This window comes from Nyctereutes procyonoides, unplaced genomic scaffold (genome assembly GCF_905146905.1).
Source record: "Nyctereutes procyonoides isolate TBG_1078 unplaced genomic scaffold, NYPRO_anot_genome, whole genome shotgun sequence".
NCBI classification, from domain to species: domain Eukaryota; kingdom Metazoa; phylum Chordata; class Mammalia; order Carnivora; family Canidae; genus Nyctereutes; species Nyctereutes procyonoides.
Window position 1 is genome coordinate 25790160 of NW_026575051.1, and position 26751 is coordinate 25816910.

Consider the following 26751-nt stretch of genomic DNA (forward strand, 5'->3'; position numbering starts at 1 on the left):
TGGCCCCACCAAGCTCCTTCCCTGGGAACTACACTCAGCATCTCAGCATCAAGCCACCAGAGCTTTGAACTATGTGAACATCTGTGCTTTATCTCCATTTATTTTGTGCATCCATTAGTAAGATATGTCCTGAGGTACCAGAAAAGCCTGAGAGGTTATTTTTCTGGGGTCTGGGAACACTCAAAAAATTTCCATATGAATTAATGGTAATTGCTTCTTTGCTTTATGCCATTTCAGCTTATGAAAGGTCTCATAGGCATGTTCTACTTTCGGATGGCAGGGGAAACTTGTATGACTCACTGGACCATCTATGAAACTGAACTGCTGAATGTCAATGTCTCCTCCATGCTGGAGGTTATTGACAGCGATGTGCAATGTTGTATTTACAAAAAAAAAAAATCAGTTTGCACTTTCATCCTTAATAAAATGTGTAACTCTAAGCATGGTGATATCATTCTGCTCATTCTAGTAGCTTAAGCTTGAGGTCATTGAAATCACAATTCATTGTCTCTGATTTGTTATCATTCATACAACCTCCTGAACCGGTACAGTTACTAATGTAATTTATTTTCCTATGGCAACTATAGTGTTAGTGAAATACATCAGGATTCTGCAATAAAAGAATAGATTGAATGCTCTGTACTATGGTGCTTGACACAAAAGTAACTTGTATTAAAAGCCTAAGATCAAATGGTTGCAGCCAACTTTTATGGTTTTCCAAGGCCTTTGGAAAGGTTGAGTGTTTGAAGTCTTTGGGCAAAAGCATGGTTATTTCACTTTTTATTATGTCTGAAAGGCTGGCCTCCAGAAAGTACTGCTTTCAGCAGGAACACTAAAGCTTTGGAAAAAAATGATGATCATTGGGATGTCAACAATCACACTGTTTGGCTGTGCCCACAGATGGGGGATATAGGTTATGCTTTCTGCTATGAATAGCAGTCAGCTGGCTCTTTCTTGCTTGCAGAAAATGAGCTTTTGTGAGTGAACAGTAAGAATGTTGGTAGAGCTTTTAAAAGTTTTAAATAGATTATAGAGCTGATGAATAGAGAAATTATCAGAGAACTTATTGTAAGTCTAATGTACAGAGAATGCTCTCCTGGATTGGGGAAGGTGAAATACAAAAGACCCAGAAGGCCCAGTGTCCACTTCAAATATAACAATAGCTGAGAATACGCTGTACTATATTATCATGATAATAAACACACATCTGTGAAAAGGATGTAAAGACTAATTTTACCTTCACTGGGCCTCCAAGCTCCAAACCAATTCTATCGGTTTTCTCTTAAGTAGGGTGAGCATATGTCCAGGTTTGCCCAGAATAGTTCTGATTTACAACCGTTGTCCTAGCTTCTTATTCAGTTTAGCATTTTAACACTCTCATAAGTGTCCAGGTGTGGGTAGTAAATTATATGTCACCCTGCTTTACAATACATTCACAAGTCCTGTCTATCCCACTGAATAGTCACAGGTAGTATAACTCCCTGGGCTTAAGGTGGATTTTTTTTTTTTCCTAATGGGTAAAATCAGATCTCTAAATTTATAACAGTTCTTCCTGCTTTAAAATTATATGATGCTAAGGGTGCCTGGGTGGTCGAATGAGTGTCGACTCTTGATTTCGGCTCAGGTCATGATCTCAGGGTTGCAAGATTGAGCCCTATGTGGGTCTTTGTGCTCAGAGGAGTCTGCTTGAGATTCTTTCTCTCCCTCTGCTCCCTCTCCCCACTTGCTCTCTCTCCTTCGTCTAAAAATATTTTTTGAATTATGTAATGCAACATCAAATCTAATTTCTCATCCTATTCCTCCATCAGTTGTGTCCCAGACACAGCCCTAGCAAACTTGTCTCTTGAATCTGACTCATCACCTCCTATACACTGTGTTCTTTCCTCGGAATTTTAATCTCACATCTCTCTTCTCCAATTCAACTCAAGTTTCACATCACTTATTTTAGGATATTGTCCCTGGCTGAATCTACACTACAGTATTCTTCATTTTTCTGACTCTTTGAAAGTTTTCCATCCTTAATTCTCCACCTCCTACTCATTCCTGAACTGAGTGCAATCTAGTTATTGCCTCCCCACTTTGCTGAAAATACTCTTGACTGAGATTGCCAGTAACCTACCAGTTTCCAAATCCACCGGATTCATTTACAGCCTCTATTCTACTGAACTTATTATTATCAGTGTGGATTGATTACTAGCTGGAAATGGCTTCTTTGGACCCTTGCATTCTCTAATATTAATGATGACTATTACCTGTTTCCTTCCTAACACATGCCATATCCTAAATTATATGCCTTATATCAGGGGTTCCTTAATTTGTCCACATGTTAGAATTTCATGAAGACTTTGAGAAATTCTAAATTACAGACCACACCCCAGGCCAATTAAATCACAATCTCTAATGGCTGGAAGTTCTCAGTGATTCCATTGTGCAGACCAATTTGGGAACCACTGCCTTCTATGTATCATCTAACTGAAAGTTCTTGACAACATTGTTATGTAGCTATTTCTGAGATACTTTAAAGGTTGAGTACCAAGTCACAGAAAGTACAAGTCACCTGATCGAGGTCACATTAGCAATCCATTGGCTTTGGATTAATTATAAGAATAATGATATTCTTTGTGTAACTTGGTTCTCCACCTGATCTTAGTTGATGATGTCATTAATCTCTACCTAGGCTAGACATCGGAGAGTTATCCTTGTCATGGGCCGTTCTTTCTTCTCCAACATCTAATTGGGCCCTAATCCCTATAAATTCTAATCTCTAACCCAGTCCTATATCTCTTTAGTCCAAGGAGTGTTCATTTTTGTCTTGGATAATGGGCTTGTCTTCTTACTGGCTTCTCTGCCATAAGTCAGTGTCTTTCTGTCTGTCTCTCTTTGATTGTTCTAATTCTCCTCTATCACAACAATGACTGAGTAGTAGTCTTTCTTAGAAACAGCTCTGATTACTCCTTTCTTTCACAAACTCCATTAGTTCTATGTACTAATTCTCATTGTAGTAAACAAAAACTTTTAAAATCTGCCCCTATTGTTTTATTTTCTACAGTTTGCTCGTAATATATAGTGGTGATGTTGTGTCAGAGATGTCAAATATCCTAATTCTTCAATTATGTACTATAAATTATTATAATATATAGATGTAATGCCTAGTTCTCTTATATGCATAATTATGTGAAGATTAGTTTTTATAGATATATTCATTGAAATGTAAATTGATTTAATTAAATACATTTTCAACAAATTATTATAGAAGTTTTCAAGTATTCCAGGCACCATTCTTTTTGAATATTTGTAATTGAATGACTTAAAAAAGTCATAATTTTGTAAGTATGTACAAATTAGCATCCAGTAACTCATGTTTTCAAGAGCTTCCTAATCAATATGATTTGCTGTTTGGTAAGACTGTTTCCCTATTCTTTTTTAATTGTAGATACTTTCCATCATGTGGTTTGAAATAGAAGACAACAGAATTCTGGTCTATTTCCTTCCATTAATGTTAAACATTAATGATATCAATATAGTATTGAAGCAAGGTTTAAATTTTAATATTAATGTTATCTTCTTTTTCCATATGTAGTATCAGATTTGTGTATTTGGGATATTAAAAAGCAAAACTTTCAAACAAATCTTTCTTCTAATATATTTAATAATCTAGAACACAATGCACTATGGTTTATTAAACTAATATTTTACAGTGAAATCTTACTGAAATTGAAATCTTATATAGTCCACTCAAATATGCTAATATTACATTAAGGAAAATCAGTAATAAAACAAAATCTATTAATATGCTTTTATAATCTCAAAAGCAAGTTAAATGGATTATTTTTTTAAATGGTCTCAATTTCAAGGAATATAGGAGAGAAAAATTTGTCCCCTCTCTGTAGACTTTCTAAATATATATTAGGTTATACCATATAAAACTGCCAAATTTGGCATTTTGGAAATTACAAAAGTGACAATATCATTATTTAAGGCAGATGATTTAATCAAATTAGGATGACCTGCAATGATATCATTTCACAACCCATCATGATGAGGTTAGAAATGTACAAGGTTTTATAAAAGACTGATTTTGTAAGAAGTATGCCCATAAAAACAGTTATGTCACATTAATTTTTAGCTATAAAATATTCTTAATTAGCATTAGAGAGTTATTTTCATCTTTAGAGACAAAAATGTAATAATAAGCTCTAGAAGATTTTAAGAAGTTTTCCTTTAGTCAAATGTAATTTTCAGAATTGCCACATTTTATTTTTAAATAACTATTGCCTTGTTATTTTAAATGGATATTTATCATTTTTAATTTTTTTCTGATTAACTGAAAAATGCAGGTATTTATGGTTCAAATGTTAAAATTGATTTTTTTTACACTGGTGGTTGACAAAATTTGAGGCATAATTTAATAAATAATAAATTGAATCAGCAAAGTATCCTAAAATCTCTGAAGATGATTTCTATGCAAGGTATGAAATAATATTCTAGATCTATGTCCTTTAGAGATTTGAAGGCCAACTCTAATAGGGTAGAGAGAATGACTGAATTACACAGTCAATGTGTGCAGTCTCTGAGTACTTTTTACTTTACCTCTTCACAAACCAATGCTTTCTATTGAAAGCTTGACTAATTCAGAATCATACAAAACAAATTCTGATGCAGAAAGATTCCAATTTTTTTGTGAAGTGAATAATATCAAATAAAATCTTCTCCATTGACCAAGGACATTGCAAAGTCAAAAATACCTGAACTTTACTCTTACCATTAGCCATACAAGAAGTGTGCTTCTGGCTTTCTCGACTGGTGGTGTACGTATTATCTACCCATATATCTAAATGACTATCTATCTAGCTAATCATCATCTATTTCTCTACTACCTGGAAAGACTACAATTCAAGGGCACAGACAAATTTTTAACCTTCTCTTCATGCAAGGTCATCCTGGTTCAAAAAAAGGCAAATAATTATATATCATCTGCATGCTCTAATCCTGAGGACAGAACCGCAAAGATGTCTCAGTATGCCCTCTTATTTTCTTAGGATAGTTGTTAAGGGCTCGGCTCTACCTGTGAATTCTAGAGTCAGAATGCTTATGTAACCTTAGGCAAATTCTTGACACCTTTATGAACCCCAATTTGTCACCTGTGAATAATACTTAACCCTAGTATGCAAGACTCTATGAGTTAATTTATGAAAGTGCTTATGTGTTATGTAAGCATTCATTGTCATTATTTTTGTCATGGTGGCTGTTGTTGATTTGTTTATTCCTAGCTGGGCCCATAGCACAGAGCAAGTTGGCAAAGGCTTGCCATCCTTGTTTGCTGTTGATTTATTTCAAGTAAGAGCTAATATACCTGGAAGGGGTTGTGGGAGCTATTCTGATCCCTCTGCCTCTAATACCTCTGCCACGACCAGAGTCCTCTGAGCCATTTAAGTAAGATAATTCACGTAGCTGTTCCTGACGAATTTCATCATTGTAGTCCTAGGGAAACAAAAACAAAAAACATGACCTGATGAGTTAAAATGGGGCATGGGGGTCCTTTGAGATGAACAAATCACAATATGAAAGGACATTTTTCATCTGTTTTTTGGAGCCCTGTCTGTGAAAATCTAAAATGATGTAAAAGGGTATATACTTTAAATTCCTATTTTTATATAGAGAAATTGAAGTTGTTTCTATTATCAAGGAAGTACTCGGCAGGAAATCGGATGAAATGTGCTGGGATATCACTTGATGCGTTAGCCAGGAAAGGAAAGAGAGCAATACAGAACAAAACTGTGGTATAGGGATCCCTGGGTGGCTCAGCAGTTTAGCGCCTGCCTTTGGCCCAGGGCCGATCCTGGAGTTCCGGGATCGAGTCCCGCATCAGGCTCCTTGCATGGAGCCTGCTTCTTCCTCTGCCTGTGTCTCTGCCTCTCTCTCTATGTCTATCATGAATAAATAAATAAATAAATCCTAAAAAAAAAAAAAACAAACTGTGGTATATACCTAAGTAATGAGTAACTTAAAGATTATTGAAAAACAACTCTACAGGGTTGATATGTGTAAATTGTGAATGCATGATACTCAAATAGCTCTTGATGCATAAACCAAAAGAGGGGTAATCTCAAGGCTCAAAATAGACATCATTAAAACCATAAAGAAAGGCAGATAATGCAGCACAGTTTCAGACAACTGAGAAGCTGTGCAATCCAACCAAACAACTTAACGGGCAATATTGAAAAATAAGGAATGTTTGGTGTCCTAGCATTGGGATGATGGAAGGATAGCCACAGCAAAATTTCACAGTAACAACCAAAGATTCAGTCAAAGTCAAAGGGACTTTCTTTATTTTTCATCAGTGTGGAAATATATCAATGGTTTCAATGGGACCAAAGAATGGATTGGAGTCACTAAGGATGAATACTCTTTAAAAAACAAATATCAGTTTTACCTGTTTTTCCTTTTATTAATACACAAACACACACACACACACACACACACACACACACACACACACACCTGCCTGAAAACTACAACACTGAATAATTGGTTAAATTATTTTTCAGTAAACATATGTTTAAGCGAAATCAATGTAGTGGATTTGCTAGTGCTGGAGAAGAGACTAGAAGTGGACACTAGAAATATCTGTAAAAAGCAGGACAGAAATGATATCTGAAGCCCAGCTGTGGGCCCAACAAACAAGAGTGTCATGTCACCAAATGTCGCCAGTTTAGCTTTGCATATATGTGTTAAGGTGATATTGAATGAAGACGGTGCATACTTACCCACACACCTCTGTTTAGAAAAAGGCAGGGATGCATTCAGCCTACAAGGATTTCTAATGCACAGCTTTAGCTCACGGTCCAAAAATTACCTTGATTACAAGCAAAGTACTAGTCACTCCAAAGCTTTTATTTTCTTATTTTTAACATGTTGCTTTCATGTTCATCCTCTTCAGCATCTCATAATAGGCTCAGCACAGTTGGCTGACAGAAGAGTTACGGTAGAAAATTAGAGTTTCTAACAAGTCATACGTATTCCACTTCTAGCTCTTAATTTTCACATTCAAGCAACTACCAAACTGAAGAATAAACATGTCTGTTATTTCATTAGGATCAGGGAATGTGACAAATTGATACTTCTAGTGAACTGACCAGCCACCATTAAAATGAAAAATTAATTCAATAATTTTCCCATGTATTATTTGTATTTGGCAAGGAGATCTTTGCCGTTTCCTATCTCAGGAACACTTAGGAACTCTCAGGGTCCTTATGGATTGTAAAAAGATACAGATTTTTTCAGTTGGCAACACTGAAATTTAAAAATTAAGCAATTGCAGATGAATTCAATATATGTAAATTTTACTTTTATGCCAGAATCAGAAAATGTAATAATGTGGATGTAGCCTTATGCATTGTATACTCATAAAGAAGGAGGGGAAGAGGAGGCTGAGGAGAAATATATTAATTAGATAGTGTGAAAGAGTAATTCTCAATTTGATCAGGCCTCTCTGCATCCATACCTTAGATAGGTACCATTACACATTATCCATGTGGTTTGCCTTAGCCAATGGGACAAGAAGAAAGGTGACAAAAGTGAAGACTTGAAAAGTGCTTCCATTCTGGAGCCTGCCTTTTCTTGTTACTGGAGACCTACACCACCAGGTGAAAAAGCCCAGGCTGACTTCCTGGATAATGAGAGACCACGTGGAGAGAGGTTCCAGTCACCCCTTCCCTCCGACCATTCCATGTGAGTTCCTAAACGTATTAGTGAGGCTATCCTGGCCATCCAATATGAGTCAAATTGATGAAGATCAGAAAAACACCTTACCCCCAGAATAGGTAGAAATAAATAATGAAGTGGTGCTTTGGAGTCAGCATGGTGGCTTTTGTGCAAAAACTAACAAATACAGAGGGGACCAGCCAGCATGGAACATGAGAGACCAAAATCAGAGAGGCATACTTCAGCAGCCTTTTTCCTCTCCTGTCCAAAGGAAGGTGCACAGGCCCAGATGTGATCTCCATGTTTCTTAGAGCAGGTATAACTCCTTAGCATGGAGGTAAATATAGCTAAGGTGATGATACCCCCGTGCCTTTAAAGTTTGAATTGTCCACTTAAAATACTTTATTCAGTCTATACAGATCCAGCTGCAGAGTAGCATTCAGTTTCTAGACAGAGACCTGCTAACATGGAGAGAATCTGTTTATCTTATTGACAAGAATACTGGACGTTGTGGGTTAATTCTTAGTGACAGAAAAATAACTATTGTTGATATATAATCAAGTTTTCTATGAACTTGGCTCGATACTGTTTAAAGAAACAGATCATCTTCCAGGGTTGTGGTGGACTAGAGAATACAGACCTCTAACTACAGATATAATTGACCAAGAATCCCAGTTGCTCTGTTCTGAAATCCTATTGCTCCCAAGGCCATGCTCCCCAAGAACAACTTCTAGTCAATGACTAAATGTGGTCAAGATGCTGAAGTGGGCCCATTCCTGGGAGTCAAGGGACTCTTCTTCCTGTGCCTCAAGGATTCTCTGACAGCCTTGCTCAACTTGCTTTTTTTTTTTTTTTTAAGATTTATTTATTTTAGAGTGGGGAGGGGAGAGACAGAGGGAGAGGGTGAGAAAGAGACTCAAGCAGACTCCCTGCTAAGCATGGAGCCTGATGTGGAGCTCACGATCTCCCGACCCTGAGATCACGACCTGAGCTGAAACCAAGAGTTGGACACTCAGCTGACTGATCCAGGTGCCCTTGAACTTGCTTTTAATGTCATTGCACAAGGACAGTCTGGGCCCTTCCATCTTTCTTTCCTTTCAATCAAATATTATAGTGTGAGAGTGTGAGAGCTCCTCAGTCTTCCTTGACTCCCTCCTTTTTTTTTTTTTTTTGTTACAAGCGTATTTTCTCTAACAAAATCCTCATGTGTATAATCCTAATTTGGCATCTGCTTGTTGGAGGGCACAAATGAGCATACAAAGTGTTGACAAAACCAAGTTCCTAAGATTACAAAGCTGAAAGCTTTGATAAATACATTAATGCGAATGCTGGTGGAGCTTATTTTGTTCAACACACCTTATACTCTGATTAAACTGGAGTACTTGCTGTTCTCTTAAAAATGGTTACATACAGATTAAACGTGAAACGTGAAACTGATTACTGATTACCAGAAAGGGTAGTAGTTGACAATTTTTAAGAAAATGAATTCCATATTGCCCAATTTTTTAACACTGCACTTAATAGGACAATATGAAAGAGTCATGGAGGGGACAAACACAAACTGTATCTTGGGTTGGAAATCAGAAACAATTTGGTTGGCTCAGATAAGTTGTAGCAACAATGAAAAAATGTGTGTGCATGTGTGTGGTGCAGTAAGAGAGAGGGAATATGGGTAATAACAAAAAAAAATTAGGAGTCTTCTACTGGGAAGTATATAATACGATTGGGAAAGGTAAGGAAAAAAAGACATTTTTAGGTGCAGAGATGGCTAGAAGTAGAACATTAACCAGATGAAAGAAGGAATCATTAAATGCTAAATGACCAGGTCTTATAATAAACTCAGGGTTTTCTAATTAGATAGCCAAACTATACACACTACTATATTTACAGTAATGAAGCATCTACATTTTCCAAATGAATATGGAAGAAAACTTTTAATGGCCACATGTAAGGACAGTTGATACTAAATATTTTTTAGATTGAATATATTATGTGAATTATTTTTACAACGTAACTATAATTTCATAAATTCTAAATTTTGTAATTTTGTATTATACTGCTTTTTCTGGTTTTCATTAAGCACAGATCTAATTTTGAATTAATCTTTCATAACTAGAATATGAGTCTACCTGAAGCTAGTATAACCGACTGAACATTTAATTATGGTATGTGTTGCTGAAGCATCAGTTATATAAAATATTTTTTTCAGTTATATAAAACCTTCAAGGTACAAGTAAACAAAACATTCCAAGTTTACCTTGTAAATGTTATCTTATCAAAAATATATCAACACATAGTTCACCTGAGTGGTACTGAGTTCTAAGGTTCTGGAGTCATAAAATAGTTACACATATGAATGGGTGATTGTAGTTGTATGGCATTTATAATTTTAATACCCAATTTGCTAGCACACACATTCACTGAAAAGTAAAAATGTGTTTATCAGTAGTAATTATGATAATTTGGATTTTATGATATTATTTTGATATTAAAAGACCCTTGAGAAAGACAACAAAGGTAGATAAATAATTACCTAAGCATGTGAGAAAGTTCATATGGGACTTAGAAAAGTTCAAAGAAAAGTTATGACAATTAGGGTGAAAAAAAATGGAAAAAGTAATTTCCAGTCATTTAAAATAAATAAGTAATAAAATAAATAAATAAATAAATAACAAATACATTTAATAAATGTAATATAAAATATTATTTAAAAATATTATTTATAATTCATGATAAAATAATAAATAATAATAAAACAAAGTCTTATGTATTTAATTTTTATGCAAAGCCAGAATATTACAAAGTTTTTGAAGTAAACCTTACTCATATTATAAAGACAATGTTCTTCTCAAGAACAAAATGAAAGTTATACTTACAGATGACCCTTAATATTATTTTAGATAAGATTCCAAACTCCTGGTAATTCACACTTTAAATAATAAAGAATGCTTTACTACTTTGGGTATACCAGCAGTAAATAAATCATGCACACATTAAAAATACCCTTTGTCTTGAGGGTGAGTTATAAGGTGTTTTAAAAATGCTGATTGGTTTGATCTGCAGCTTTGGTTTCAGACAGAAGGGATTGTAACAGTGAACTTTTAAAATAACACACGCATATCATACAAAAACATTTTTAGAATTTATTCAAATTTTATTTTCCGTATAATGTCCAAAAATTTTGCTTGTTTGCTAACAAAATCAGTTTTAAAAAATTGTCCTCTTGAAATAATAACAAAGATATCCACAATACTTGTTATATATTTCTTTTGCTCAGGGTGAGGCAAATTAGCCCTATGAAACAATTTCCATGAAATTCATGAGTGCTCCTTTTTGCATCTCTGACAAGGCCCTCCCACTGTGACAGCATATGGTATAAACAGTATACACAAAAGCTCAGAGCAGACAGATGTTTGGATGTTCCTAGAAAGGACTCATGCTCATAGTCTGCATATTTAATGTATATGCATAATTTCCCAGTTACATACACTCATGTCCATCTGTTATGATGGCATTTTGCCCAAATACAAATTGGGAAGATTATTTCACTTGCGTATAGATGCCAGGTGATGACAGGTGTAGATAGGCTACCTGGGGGCACAGTGAGGGACCATTTTCCTGCCAGATTCCCTCTTCTGAGACTCTGATGGGCATTGGTGCTGCACATTTAAAACTGTGATTATAACCACTGGTAACATGTGAACGTATATTTGGCTCTACCAATGCCAAGATTGTCAGATGACATCAGGGGAGAATGAAATGTAACCTGTCTGGGCCATGACAAAGAGACCTGGGATTTCCTAAGCTCCTACAAACAATTAAATGAGGGCACTTTCACTAACAGTAATAAACAAGAAAGTCTGGGAGGTAATGGGTCCTGTGCCAAAATAAAAATGTAGCTGAATTAGAATGGGTAGGAAGCTCTCTCAGAAAACTAGTGCTGTGCTGGATATTATTTAGCAAAACATCTTAGGCTATTAGATAACATCTCTTAGCCAACACAGAGTGAGTTTTAATCAGCCCAGGCATGGTACCAGGAAACCTCATTAACAAAATGTGGTCAAAAACAGTCAATTTAGATTTATTAAGAATCTGCTTGGTGCATGACTCTGCACAAGGTTTATATGAAGGCTTAATGAAGCTTATTCACCAAAGAACATCGAATATCACAAAGTAAAAATATGGACATTATATCTTGAACTGCTAGTGATGGCAATTTCTGTCACTCAGGAATGTTTTCTCTTTTTTCCCCCATTACAAAGTCATATGCACATGATATAAAAATCATCAAAGAATAAGATGATACCTATACAGATTTTAGAAAGATATTTTGTAGGATTATTGACTTATTTTCTCTCTGATTTATTTAACATTTGCAAACATTGGCCACTGATTTATGAGTTCTAGGATCCAAGACCTTTGATTGAACACCAAAGGATTCACGTATTTCAGTGTATTTGACTCATGTATTTGGTTTTATAACTTCACCTATCTAGGTTATAAAATCAGCCACTACTTCAGGTTAGATTTAAGGTAGTAGATACTATTTAGATAATGATAAATGAGAGATTTGGATTGTTATTCTAAAAACACCAAGTTCCATTTGTTTAAATAGAGCTGAAATGACCCTATTTTCTTCAGCAAATTTCCTTGGCAATTTTCCTGCACATGTGATACAGGAGCTCTTTCTGATTTTTAAATTGAAATAGCCATTGATTTAATACTTTGGTATATTATATCTACTTTAAGTTATGAATACAAAAAAAAACCCAACCAAACTAACTCTTGGCTAACACAGAATTGATAGTTACTGATACATTGATCAAATGGGTCTAAATTTTTTTTAACAAAGAAATCATCATGATAAGGATACATTTACATAAGAGTGCAAATTCTGTGCATGAAAAACATTGATAGAATATGGCACAGGTGAGTGATTTTTATTAATAGTAATTTTTATTAATAATATTATAATCCTGGGGCTTCCACTGGACATAAAGAATTAATATATTCAAGATAGTAATGCATCTAACCAACCAGATTTTTTAAAGTGCTTAATGAAGTTTTGTTAAATAAGCCATTTCATTTATTCAATATATTTTTGAGGAGCAGGTAAGTTCTAGACATTGATGTTGGTGTTGGAGACACAGTAGAGGAAAGCCCCTGAACCAGCAGGACTTAAGTTACTACAGATGACTAGATCCCTACACCTGTTCATGAAATTAAATGTTCCTCTTTCTAGGCAAGGAAAGATGCCTTCTTACTATGTTCTGAATCAGTGTAGGCTCAAATCATTTTTAAAAATAATTTATTCCCAATGCTTTAAAGATGATCTTAGTGGCTGCTATATTTTTACTTAGTTTTATTTTTTTAAAAAAAGTTGAATTCTACATTTCTGTTTTATTTACTTACTTATTTTTAAGATTTTATTTATTTATTTAGAGACAGCATGAGCAGAGGAGCAGCAGTGGGAGAGGAAAAGAATCTCCAGAAGACTCTGAAATGAGCTGGGATCCAGACAGAGGACTCCATGCTATGACCCTGAGCTCATAACCTGAGCCAAAATTGAGAGTCAAACACTTAACTGACTGAGCCACCCAGGTGATCCTACATTTCTCTTTTAGAAAGAAAAGTATTAATTAAGAAGAGCTATATAGGTGGCTCCTGAGAAAAATCTTTCCTAGAAGTTTTTTTTATTTTTTCCTAAATGAAAATACTGTAATGATTCCTTCTGTGTTTATTAATCAGGAAAACAACAACCTACTCAGTCATGGCAACTTTTTTGAAGCTCTTTGAAAAGAGTATAAAATATAAAAAAATGTGCATGCCTTTTTTGTTGTTGTTTAAGTTCTCTTTTTATTTGGCTTGCTGCTACTAGTTCCTTCCAAATTTAATCTTTTAAAAAAATCTTTGCATGGGGGACATCTGGGTGCCTCAGTGGTTGAGCCTCAAGGTATAATCAGCATAAAACTGTGGAAGGAGCCTCGGTGTCCATCGAAAGATGAATGGATAAAGAAGATGTGGTTTATGTATACAATAGAATATTACTCAGCCATTAGAAACGACCAATACCCACCATTTGCTTCAACGTGGATGGAACTGGAAGGTATTATGCTGAGTGAAATAAGTCAATCGGAGAAGGACAGACATTGTACTTTCTCATTCATTTGGGAAATATAAATAATAGTGAAAGGGAATAGAAGGGAAGGGAGAAGAAATGTGTGGGAAATGTCAGAAAGGGAGACAGAACATGAAGACTCCTAACTCTGGGAAACGAACTAGGGGTGGTGGAAGGGGAGGAGGGCGGGGGGTGGGGGTGAATGGGTGACGGGCACTGAGGGGGGCACTTGACGGGATGAGCACTGGGTGTTATTCTGTATGTTGGTAAATTGAACACCAATAAACAAGGAGCCTTTTTAAATTGGGAGTTTTTAAAGGTGTGATGTGATTCTCTCCTATATGGGCAGCTTGTCATTAAGACTCTTGCTTACAAAAGAAATAAAGGCCAAAGACACAGTCTATTAATCACAAGAGGGAAAATAATGCCCTTACATGAAGGCATTTAGAGATCAAAAAGAAAGGTGAAAATTTGTTAGAGGTGAAAAAGAACAATCCAGGAAGATTTGAACATGTAAAGGCAGCAGAATGATAGAGTAGAGCAGCAGCCAATAATCCAATTTCCTAAAGCATCATGTCTGAGGTAGACCATAGAAGGGTGTGTGGAGAGAATGCAGGTTGGGAGGTTTGTGTTCTCAAGATAATGAGTTCTTACAGGATGGCATCACAATGGACAGGTTTTGGAAGGATCACTCAGGAATGTGGATGAGAGAATGGAGTCAGAGTGATGTCATTCATTTCTTCTGCAGAAACTCAATTACTGTAGAAGACTTTTAGGGCAGTCTAGACATGAGAAAAGGAAGGTTGGAATGAGGGCAGAACTCAAGTTTTCCTCTTACACTAGATTTGGGCCTTTGAACAAGTCATTTCTGGCTCTACTTCTATAGCTGGAAAATGAAAAAGGGATCACAATAATCCAACTAAATAATCCCCTACCTGTCTCCACAAGACTTTCTCATGAAGAAGTTTGCCATAGATATCAAAAGGAGAACAGGTATTGAATTTTTACTTTTTTACTATAGCATCGAAATACAAATGATTGAAGGTGCTATGTGCACATGGAAATGTAGATGTATTCTTGCCAATTTATGTAATAATTTCTTCACAAAACACATACTCAAATGATACTTTGCTTTGCAAATCATCTCATTTCGTGTACTTCTTTGTTGTAAAGTCACTGAAATAAAAAGAAATTTAAAAAAAAATTAAAAATAGTAACAAATGCTTTGAGGAGGAGAAAGAAAGAAAGAAAGGAGAAAGAAAATGCTTTAAAAATAGATTTATACTTTGGTTTGTTGTACCAGCTCTAATGCTGGTCTAGAATATGAATTGCTACTGGAGTCTTAGGACTCTAGTGGCAGTAAAGGGCTTCTGTGGTTATTAAACACCTCAACTTTACTCAGGCATTTAGCAAACCACAAAAGCCATTAATTGGCTGTCTTCTGTGCTATCACAGATATTGCTTCCAAAGCATTAGTAAGTACAGAGCAGATCTATGGGTCTCTTTCCTTGATCACCCTCCAGACAATTTATAGATTAGAAATACATACCCAAATCTTGATTTTTAAAATGAACAAAAACATTCTTCCAAGAGTTTTAATTTCCATGGGTTTCTAAAATACATTAATTCCAAATTTAATTAGGCTGATCTTTGCAAATCAGCCATTTTGAGGCTTGGAATTTAATGTGAGCAATTTTCATATAGCTTTCTTCTAAAAAGCTAAAAAGGTATTTGTAAAATTTTGTTGGTTTAAAGATCTATATTGTTCTAAGTTATTGATGTTTATATAGGTGAGGATGCATATGTGAAGGCAGAGAATTCTGCTCTCACCAAATTAATTTTGGTATTTCTCTAAATTGTTTGCAACACAACTGGAGTTTTGAGACTTCACTCAAACTTCCTAGAATCTCATCTTCTGTTTTATCCTTATGTAGAATATAGTTCTAATATATTTACATATTTATACATCAATGTTGGAAGAATTGCCAACTCCTGCTTAACTAAGTTTTAAGAACCGTCTGTTTTGTTTTTTTTTTATAGATTTTATTTATTTATTTATTTATTTGAGAGAGAAAAAAAGAGGGAGTGGAGGAGGAGCAGAGGGAGAAGGACAAGCAGACTCCTCACTGAGCACAGAGCCCAATCACAATCCTGAGATCATGACCAGAGTCGAAATCAAGAGTTGAACACTTAACCGACTGAGCCATCCAGGCAGCCCTACAAAGAAGTATTATGTTCAGAATCAAATGCAAATGCTCATTTGAAAGCTAATAAATAATCTGAAAAAAAAGTAATGCAAGATAAATTTAAAAAATCAATTAGGATTTTGAAACAATGAGAAGACAAATAGGATTAGGAAAAAATATTTGCAAAAGACACATCTGATAAAGGAATATGATCCAAAATATACAGTGGATTCTTAAAACTCGAACATAAGAAAATGAACATTTGATTAAAAAATGAACAAGGGACACCTGGATGGCTCAGCTGTTGAGTATCTGCCTTTGGCTCAGGGCATGATCCCGGGATCTGGGATGGAGTCCCATATCGGGTTGCTTGTGGGGAGCCTGCTTCTCCCTCTGCCTGTGTCTCTGCCTCTCTCTTTCTGTGTGTCTCTCATGAAAAAATAAAATAAAATAATAAATAAATAAATAAATAAATATTAAAAATGAGAAGATATGAATAGACACTTAGCCATAGAAGACATACAGATTAGAAATAAGCACATGAAAGCAGGGTTGACATCATATATCATCAGGTAACTATACATTTAAACAACAAAGAGATGTGGCTATGTACATATTAAAATGGCAAAAATTCAAAACACTGACAACACTAAATTCTGACAAGTGTGTGGAGCAATAAGAACCCTCATTTATTCCTGGTGGGAATGCAAAAGGTACTACTTTGGAATGCTACTTTGGAAGACAGTTTGGAAGTTTTTTACAAAACTAAATATACTTTTACCATAAAACCTAGCCATTATGCTCCTTGGTATTTACAAAAGGATTTGAAAACTTAGTTCAGCCCCAAAGCCTACACATACATGTTTATAGCATCTTTATTCACAATTACTAAAACTTGGAAGAAACCAAAAAGTTCTGTAGTAGGTGAATGGATAAACAACTGTGGTACATCCATACAACAGAATATCATTCATCACCAAAAGGAAATAAGTTATCCAGCCATGAAAAGACACGGAGGAAATGTCTCAGTCCCTGTGCCCAAGAAGCTACTGATGATGGCTGGTATTGACAACTGCGACACTTCAGGCAGGGGCTGCACTGCCACCCTGGAGAACTTTGCCAAGGCTACTTTTGATGCGATCTCCAAGACCTACAGCTATCTCACTCCTGATCTCTGGAAAGAGACTGTGTTCACCAAGTCTCCCTATCAGGAATTCACTGACAATCTTGTAAAGACCCACACCAGAGTCTCCGTGCAGAGGACCCAGGCTCCTGCTGTGGCTACCACATAGTTTTATACAAGAAAAATAAAAGTGAATTAAAGCTTGTTAAAAAAAAACAATAATAAAAACAAAAACAAACAAAAACCTTTTATTAAGTTGTCAAAAAGCCAATCAGAAAAGGCTATATACTATATTATTCCAGCTATATGACATTCTGGAAAAGGCAAAACTATGGAGATAATAATAGGATTAGGGTTGCCAGGGGCAAAAAGAGGAGGAAGAGGGTACCATGTGGGGCACAGAGGCTTTTTAAGGCATTCAGACTATTTTTTTATAATACTACAAAGGTGGAGATATAGTTAAGTCTGTTCAGACTGTTTTAACAGAAAACCCATTGGACTGAGTGGCTTATAAAGAACAGAAATTTATTTCTCATGGTTCTAGACTCCAAGAACAAGGTGCTGGCAGATTGTGCCTGATGAGGGCTTACTTTCTAAACCATCTTTTTTTTTTTTTCTCTGAAATCTCTTACAAAGGCACTAATCCCATTCATGAGGGTTTCACCACCATGATCTAATCACCTCCCAAATGTCCCACTTCCTAACACCATCATCTTGCGGTTAGAATTTCGACATATGAATTTGGGGGTGGAGAGGACAAATATTTGATCTTTAGTAATACATGCTGTTATACATTTATCAAAATCCATAGAAAGGACAACACCAAGTATAAACAGTAATGCAAACTATGGACTTTGATAATAATATGTCAATGTTGGTTTATCAATTGTGACAAATATAACAAATACACTACTTCAGTGGGGAATGTGGACAATTGGGGAAGCTATGCATATGTGAGGGCAGGGGATAAAAGAGAACTTTTTGTACTTTCTTCTCAGTTTTGTTGTGAACCTAAAACTGCTCTACAAATCAAGTTTATTAAAAAATCAATCAGGATACTATTTTGATAACATGATGATATGAAATAAAGACAGTATTCATCAAGTTGAAACAATTTATGTAAGCTTCAAAAATCATGGATTTACCCAATTATTTATTTGTTCATCATATGAGGTAAGAGGCTACTGAAACCTCCTCTATTATGCACTGCCAATCTCCTAGGAGCCCTAAGTGCATCAGGAGCAGACCAAATTCATCTTTAAGGCACCTTGGTGAATGATGAAGGGTTGAAGGATTATTACCCCCACTTGCAGACTCAGAGGTTAAATGATGAATGTGAGGCAAATCACAGGCAGGATTTCATGGTAAAAACATTATAAATGCCTTACATTTCTCATCTTTATCCCAGTTAAATTACTCTTTTTTCATTTTCCTCAGTTTCTGAGATCCTATCAGCCAGGACCTATTCAGAAATTAAGCATGCTGCAATCAAAATAGCATAGATTTCTGAATCAGAGCTGTAAGTTCCTTTCTCTACACATTATCATGGGCTGTGGGGGGGGCCAGTCTTCGGAGTCTTTGTGTTCTTTTTGAAAACAGAAATGAAAAGTCAAGACATCACACTGCCCTTCTTGCCAAGTTGGTATTAATGCTGCTGCTGCTTGTGTTTGATGCGTATGTAAAATGTGTATAGTAGCTGTTGACTAATAAATCGCTACCAGTAAACAGGTGATATAAATAAATGCATAAATTGGATAGGCTACATTCTGGGCCTGGAGGTAGGAATTCTGAACTCTAGTTTGGATAAGTTACCTTTCTTCTCTCAACTATCTATTTTCTTATCTCCAAATGGACTTAAATAAAACCTGACTCCATTTCTGGAGATGTCAAGACAACTCAAACAATACTGTAAGCCTCTGGGTAACCACATCTTATTTTCACATGTTTGTTTATATGCTTATGTATCTGGATGCATTTATGTGTACATGACTGTATGTAATTATAAAGACAATGAAAACTGAGGGCAAGGATCAGTACATAGAAACGCAGAACGCAAAACATTCTGAGATTTATATAAAATATGTAATTGTGCAGAAATTTTTAGAAATACAAAAGGTATTTAAAGGAGTCAGGAAAGGGTTAGCAAGAGCAAGAGAAGTATGACTCAAGGCATGGAGAAATGGGGTTGAGTAGGTTGCATTATAACAAAATGGGCAATAAATGACAGCATAGTCATTTGTTGGCACATTGGAAATTGTACAAAGCTTCATGAGATCTAAATTCACAGTGTGATTAGATGAAACTGTTATGTCAAAATTATTCATGTAAACCAGCTAACTCATAAGAACCCCCTTTTTTTTTGCCCTAGCTCTGATATACTGGCTAGTTTTTGCATAATATCTATTTGTAAAAACATGACTACAACATGATCTTTCATTTAGTGTTTCTCTTCCAACAGGTAGTTTTTTGTCTAATTTCCTCATTATGAATGATTTCTGGTACTGTTCACTGTGGCTTAAGATTTATAAAGGATAACTACCAAACCATCACCCCTTTCCAAATTTTGAAAACTACTGGCCTATTTAAGAAATAAGAAAAGAACTTCCCTCTCTTTAGGAGCTGGAAGACTGGTATTTCCCATGTGGGTCCTATCACTGGGTGTTTCACAGGGTCATATGGGTGAAATATCACCTCAGTACCTTTTTCTCCCCTTTTACGATTCTAAGAGTGGTATGAGAAAATCTATTTTTATGTATTTTGAGTTGGAACAAAAATCAATTTCTACTTAAAAAAATGATACAAGACCCCAAGAGCTTAAAGGAGATGAAAACATGATTGTAGCATTACTGTACAGTGGTAGCATTTAGTTGTTTGATTTCATGATATTTTTAGGTACCATGCCAATTTTTAGAAGAGTTAAGTTCTAAAACTGTGAGCAAAAAACAAAATTATCTTTATTGGACTCTGGAGAGACAATGTCATGTAGCAATTATGGATGTGACTATGTGGTCCTAGTGCTTGGGTCAGATTCAGGCTTTGACATTTATTATCTGGTGTGGCTTACTGTAAATGCTAAGCCTTTCGGGGCCTAAATGTTCTTATCTATAGAATGAGATTAATAACAGTAATAAAAAAATAGTGTGGTTGTTGGGAGGATTAAATAAATAAACAAATGTAAATTGCTTAAGATGGTGTCTGGCACACACTGAGCATGTGATAAATGTTAGCTATTATTTTTCCCATGCAGATCATAGGATCCCCTATTCTGATGTACCACTTATTTGAAATGATAAGGCAAGTCTATTACATCATTTTATTTCTTAGAAGAATTTTAGCTAAAAATAAATCCTCATGTGTTAAATGTACGTGAATATATTTTATCCTGTATTTTTCTAAAGTGGTAGAGAACCTTAGGACTACAGTAAATTATGAAATACAATAAATTTGTTTTTGGCCATTTATCCTTGGAAGGCTAAGACCTTGGGTGAGAATGTGTAGACAAACCCTAATTTGATGAATTCAGGAAGATTCATGGCCATGAGTCAGTTTCAGGCTGCTTCTTTGTAATAGTACATTTAGCCAACAATCAAGTGTGAAGCTATTCTTGACTGAGTATCTGGAAAAGATCCAGTCCTAAAAGAGTCCACAGCCAGAGCATGTTTAGGCTTAGCAAACACAATATCACTGGTATGAAATGAAATTCTAAGGAAGAACAATAAAACAACAACAAAAAATGACCTTGAAAAGGTTTCCTATGGGATGCCTGAGTGGTGCAGTCGATTAAGCATCTGATTCTTTGGTTTCAGCTCAGGTTATGATCTCAAGATCATAACCCCCACAGGGCTCTGTGCTCAGTGAAGTCGGCTTGAGATTCTCTCTCCCTTTACTTCCCCTGCCACTTGTGCTTTTGCATACTCTCTTTCTCTTTAAAATAAGTAAAGGGCTAGTTTCCAAGATCTATAAACTACTTATTAAACTCAACACCAAAGAAACAAAAAATCCAATCATGAAATGGGCAAAAGACATGAACAGAAATCTCACAGACGAAGACCTAGACATGGCCAACATGCACATGAGAAAATGCTCTGCATCACTTGCCATCAGGGAAATACAAATCAAAACCACAATGAGATACCACCTCACACCAGTGAGAATGGGGAAAATTAACAAGGCAGGAAACTACAAATGTTGGAGAGGATGCGGAGAAAAGGGAACCCTCCTACACTGTTGGTGGGAATGTGAACTGGTGCAGCCACTCTGGAAAACTGTGTGGAGGTTCCTCAAAGAGTTAAAAATAAACCTGCCCTACGACCCAGCAATTGCACTGTTGGGGATTTACCCCAAAGATACAGATGCAATGAAACTCCGGGACACCTGCCCCCAGATGTTTCTAGCAGCAATGTCCACAATAGCCAAGCTGTGGAAGGAGCCTCGGTGTCCATCGAAAGATGAATGGATAAAGAAGATGTGGTTTATGTATACAATGGAGTATTACTCAGCCATTAGAAATGACAAATACCCACCATTTGCTTCAACGTGGATGGAACTGGAGGGTATTATGCTGAGTGAAGTAAGTCAATCGGAGAAGGACAAACATGTATGTTCTCATTCATTTGGGGAATATAAATAATAGTGAAAGGGAATATAAGGGAAGGGAGAAGAAATGTGTGGGAAATATCAGAAAGGGAGACAGAACATAAAGACTCCTAACTCTGGGAAACAAACTAGGGGTGATGGAAGGGGAAGAGGGCGGGGCGTGGGGGTGAATGGGTGACGGGCACTGAGGGGGGCACTTGACGGGATGAGCACTGGGTGTTATTCTGTATGTTGGTAAATTGAACACCAATAAAAACTGAATTTATTATTTAAAAAATAATAAAAAAATAAAGGGTTAAAAAATGAAAAAAAAATAAGTAAATCTTTTAAAAAAAGTTTTGTATAAATGCAACTGGAAAGAGAGTAAAGTGAAACACTTAGAATGAAATAGGAGAATCATGCAAATTACTCCATAAAAGGAAAAAATAAATGTCAACATAAGCCCCAACAGGTTTTTGGGGGGTGGGGGAAGGGGCACGGCAGTGGCATTACCCATTTCCAAACTAGACATTTTTTAATTAAAGAAAAAAAAACTGAAATGACAAAGAAAAGCTTAAAAGAAATAAACATTCAAGACAAAAATTTTAAATTCAACTAATTTAGGAAAGATGAATAAAAAAATAAAACATAAAGTGCCAGATTATTAGTTCTAATCAGTAGTCTCACCTTAAATTGCATGGCAATATCCTTGGGCAATAAGCAACACGAATAAAAGCTACAGGATATGTTAAAGTATTATTAAATATTCCTGTCATTTCCAGTGCTTGTTTTTATAATAAATGTTAAATGGTACCTCTCAGCAAGTATCCTTATAGTAGTCATCTAACTTCTCTTGCTATCCCAAATAGTACATTCTGTTAAATCCTTGAATTTCATTACATACATATTAAACCAGCCTTCATTGTTGATTTTCTTTCAATATATATGTACATATTTTAGCACATTATATTGGACAGTGATTGGCAACACATTTTAAATTATTATTGTTTTTTAAATTGTTAAACAAATAGTATAGCAAGTAACATGATAAAAATATTAATAATTTTTACAAAGCTAGTAACCTTTCCATGACACTTCAACACAGTCTCCTGAAGGTAAAAGTAAATATGATGGGGCTTATCCTTTCACTTTATCCATGTTTTTAAAATTTCTTCTCTTTAATATTTTTTGTTATTATATTATTCATGTTGCTTGGTAAGTTTCTAACTGAAACATGGACATTCCTCAGGGTCAATGAGATAGAACTCAGTATTTGTATGGTAGTTAATTAGTTTTTTATAGGCTTTTATAGCATATATGTAATTTACTAATATATTTTATTGTTCTCCTATTTATGGATGTTTAAGTGTTTTCCACTGTTTTGACACTATAATGCTATGATTATCATTCTATTACATGGTTCCTTTTTATCCTAAGGTTTAATTCTCTGAACCTGTAAAGGAATTATTGTGTTAAACGAGGTGCTATTTTTAAGAAAAATTTAATACACAACGCCATACTTTCCAAAATGGTTTGTGTTACACAACTATCTATCAACAGCATATTAAAAAAGACACAGCATATTAAAGTGATTATTTCCTACAACTTTACTAATAATAGTTGTCACCATATTTTTTTATTTGCCACCTATATGGGTAAAAAGTTGCATCTCAGGGAGAATATTTTTTTAATGACCATTATGATCTCTTCTTTTCTGAACAGCTTATTCATTTTCCTATTGGTTATTTGTAATTGTTAAGAATTTATTTGTAGAAACTTCTGAATCAAACCAAGGTAGGATAACTCAGAACATAATTACCACCCCCCCTCATCTGAAAGCAAAATAAAACAATAAAAAAGGTAGCAATATGTATATAGATAGATGATAGATGATAGATAGATAGATAGATAGATAGATGATAGATAGATAGATAGATAGATAGATAGATAGATAGATAGATGATAGATATAAAAATAGAGGTTTCAAAACCCTGAACTTTAGGTAATTTAGGATAGTAATCCCTGAGTAATGGGAAACAAATGGGGTAAGCAATATGGTATATTGCCCTGAAAGAGTCTCCATTCCATGACACAGAGAAGAATAAATAATCCAAGGAAAGTCCAGAAAACTCCATGAGTTAGAGAGGCACTGTTGAAGGTTCAAGGAGATCAACAGGTCTATAGTTCCCAGGAAAGAGTAATGAAGAGCTATAAAAATAGATAACTCTGAAAATCTGAAAGGATCCCTTTTGAGTATTCAACAGAGTTCTCTACAGTACCTGTGTGAATGGAAATTACCTGGGGCCAAGAAAATAACCACCAGAAGAGACTACTGGGAACAGTCTGTGTTGCTCATATGGAATCAGGAGTGGAGGTTGACTAGAAAACTCAATTCACAGGACATTAGGTAGGAGGCTCAAAAGGGTATTGTGTCCATAGTAGGGAATACTTAGCCCTAGATTAAACAGCATTCTGGTCTTACCTAATGAACATTTAAAAGCAAGACACAACAGGATCAAGCAGTTTACAAGTAACTTAACAGCATTCCAGAATAAAGTTCAAGAATATTTACAGTAATAAAAAAAATCCAGCATTTATTATGATAAGATTTACATTGTCTAGCAATCAATCTAGAATTATCAGTTAAAAAAAAAGAAGCAGTAAAATATGATCAATAATCAGGGGAAAAATCAATGAACTGAAATTGATCCAAACTTATACAAATGTTAGAATTAATTGTTAAAAATATTAAAATAGTTCTTATAAACTATATTCCATTAAATGAAATAGTTAAGTAGACATGAGCGAAATAAAGGCCTAGAAGGTGAATTTGTAGAGATGAAAATTATAATGTGTGAAATGAAAAATGTATTAGATAGGACCATGACAGATTAGACACAACAGAAGAAAAGATGGACAAACATGAAGACATAGCAACAGGAACTATCCAAAATGAACTATCCAAAATGAAGACATAGCAACAGGAACTATCCAAAATGAAATATCCAAAATGAAATAAGAATTGAAAAAATAAAATGAAGAGAAAAAGAGAAGACATAAGTTACTAATATGGGAAACGAGAAGTAATACCATACATTCTATAGATATTGAAGCATAATAAAAAATATTATGACCAACTTTATGCCAACAAAGTCAACAACTTAGATGAAGTGGACAAATTCTTGCAAAGACAAAAGCTACCAAAGTTCACATAAAACAATATATTTAATAGCGCAAATACCATTTTGTCTATGAAAGGTATTGAATTTATAGATAAAAACCTCCTCACAGAGAAAAATCCAAGCTCAGATATCTTCATGATGAAATTTACCATTTACAAAAGAAATATTCATTTTCTACAAACTCTATCATATGAAGAGTATGGGATATTTTTCTGATAAATGAAATAAAACCTCAATAAAATAAAATCTCAGCAAAATAGGAATAGAAGCAAACTTGCTTAACATAATAAAAAGGATCTATGAAAAATATACAACTATATATCATATTAATGATGAAAGCTGAATTACTCTCCTTAAGATCAGGGAAAAGGCAAGTCTGCTTACACCACTTCTATTCACGTTTTACTGTAGGCTCTGGCTAATGGAATTCGGCAAGGGGAAGATAAAAGGCATCCAAGTTGGAATGAAAAAAGTTAATGTGCTTTTGTTTGCAGATGACATATTTGTCTATGTAAGGAATGTAATGTAATTTACTTAAAGTTAACAGAAGCCATTAATGAGTAAATTCATCAATGCTATAAGATATAAAATACATATAGAAAAAAAAAACAAATTGCATTTTATGTATTACAATGAGCAATTAGAAATTGAAAATATAAAAATATATCCTTTAAGGACACCTGGGTGGATCAGCAGTTGAGCATCTGCCTTCAGCTAGGGCATGATCGCAGGGTCAAGGTATCTAGTCCCACATCGGGCTCCCTGCAAGCAGCCTACTACTCCCTCTGCCTATGTCTCTGACTCCCTTTCTGTGTCTCTCGGGAATAATTAATTAATTAATTAATTAATTAAAAAACCCCAAAACAATAAAAAATATATCCTTTACAATGGAATCAAAACTGTGAAAGGAAATAATCTTGCAAAAGACATGAAAGACCTATACACTGAAATTTATAAAACTTTGTTGGGAGAAATTAAAGAAAACCTAAATAAATTGAGAGACATGCCATGTTATGGATTGGAAGATTCAATACTGTTAAGTAGGCAATTCTCCTCAAATTAGTTTATTTAGTGCAATCTAATGTATAGCATGATCCCAAGGACAGAAAGTGGGCTATAGGGATAGCAAGAAGGATTTTTACAAAAGGCTTTAAGAAAATTTTTATGGATAATGAAGATATTCTTTGAGTTAGTGATTGTTTCACAGATGTAGACATATGCTAAAACATCAAATTGTCCACTTTAAATAGGCTCAAGATTTTATCACTTATAATAAATCTAATTAAAATTTTAGTTACTATTTTATTGTTAATCCTTAAGCTGTGATAAACATTATAATTTTTTGAAGTCTAACAATGATTTTCAGATTGTATTTATTTCTTTTACTCTATTTGTTTTTATTCTTATATAGATAAATATGTCTAGTCAGATAAACCTACCTGGTCTTTAACTTAAAAAACTAGGACTCTTGGATTGCATTAAAATATTAACAAAAACTGGGGTGCCTAGGTGGCTCAGTTGGTTAAGCAATTGACTCTTGATTTCAGCTCAGGTCATGATCTCAGGATCATGGGATCGAGCCATAAGTCGGGCTCCTCACTTCGCAGGGAGTCTGCTTGGGATTCTCTCTCCCTCTCTCTTTGCCCCAACCCCCCACTCTTCTCTTTTTCTCTCTCTTTCTCTCTCAAATAAATAAATAAATACATAATCTTTTAAAAAATATTAACAAAAACTAAGTTATGTAAATATTCTATTTTATATTACTTATATTAACACTTTATTTAACTTAATTTATTACTCATTAATTTTAAGTAGAAAAAGTATGTTAATTATTATACATCAATTATTATTACTAGTGATTGT

General features: G+C 34.8%; 1 protein-coding gene across 1 annotated transcript in view; it reads right to left on the reverse strand.

Moving 5' to 3' along the window:
- Positions 1-26751, reverse strand: part of KHDRBS2 (KH RNA binding domain containing, signal transduction associated 2) — a 546592-nt gene that overhangs the window by 184237 nt on the left and 335604 nt on the right. Inside the window, exon 5 of the mRNA XM_055330453.1 lies at positions 5354-5481. Within this exon, the coding sequence (XP_055186428.1) occupies positions 5354-5481 (128 nt within the window). The remainder of the gene's footprint in view (positions 1-5353; positions 5482-26751) is intronic.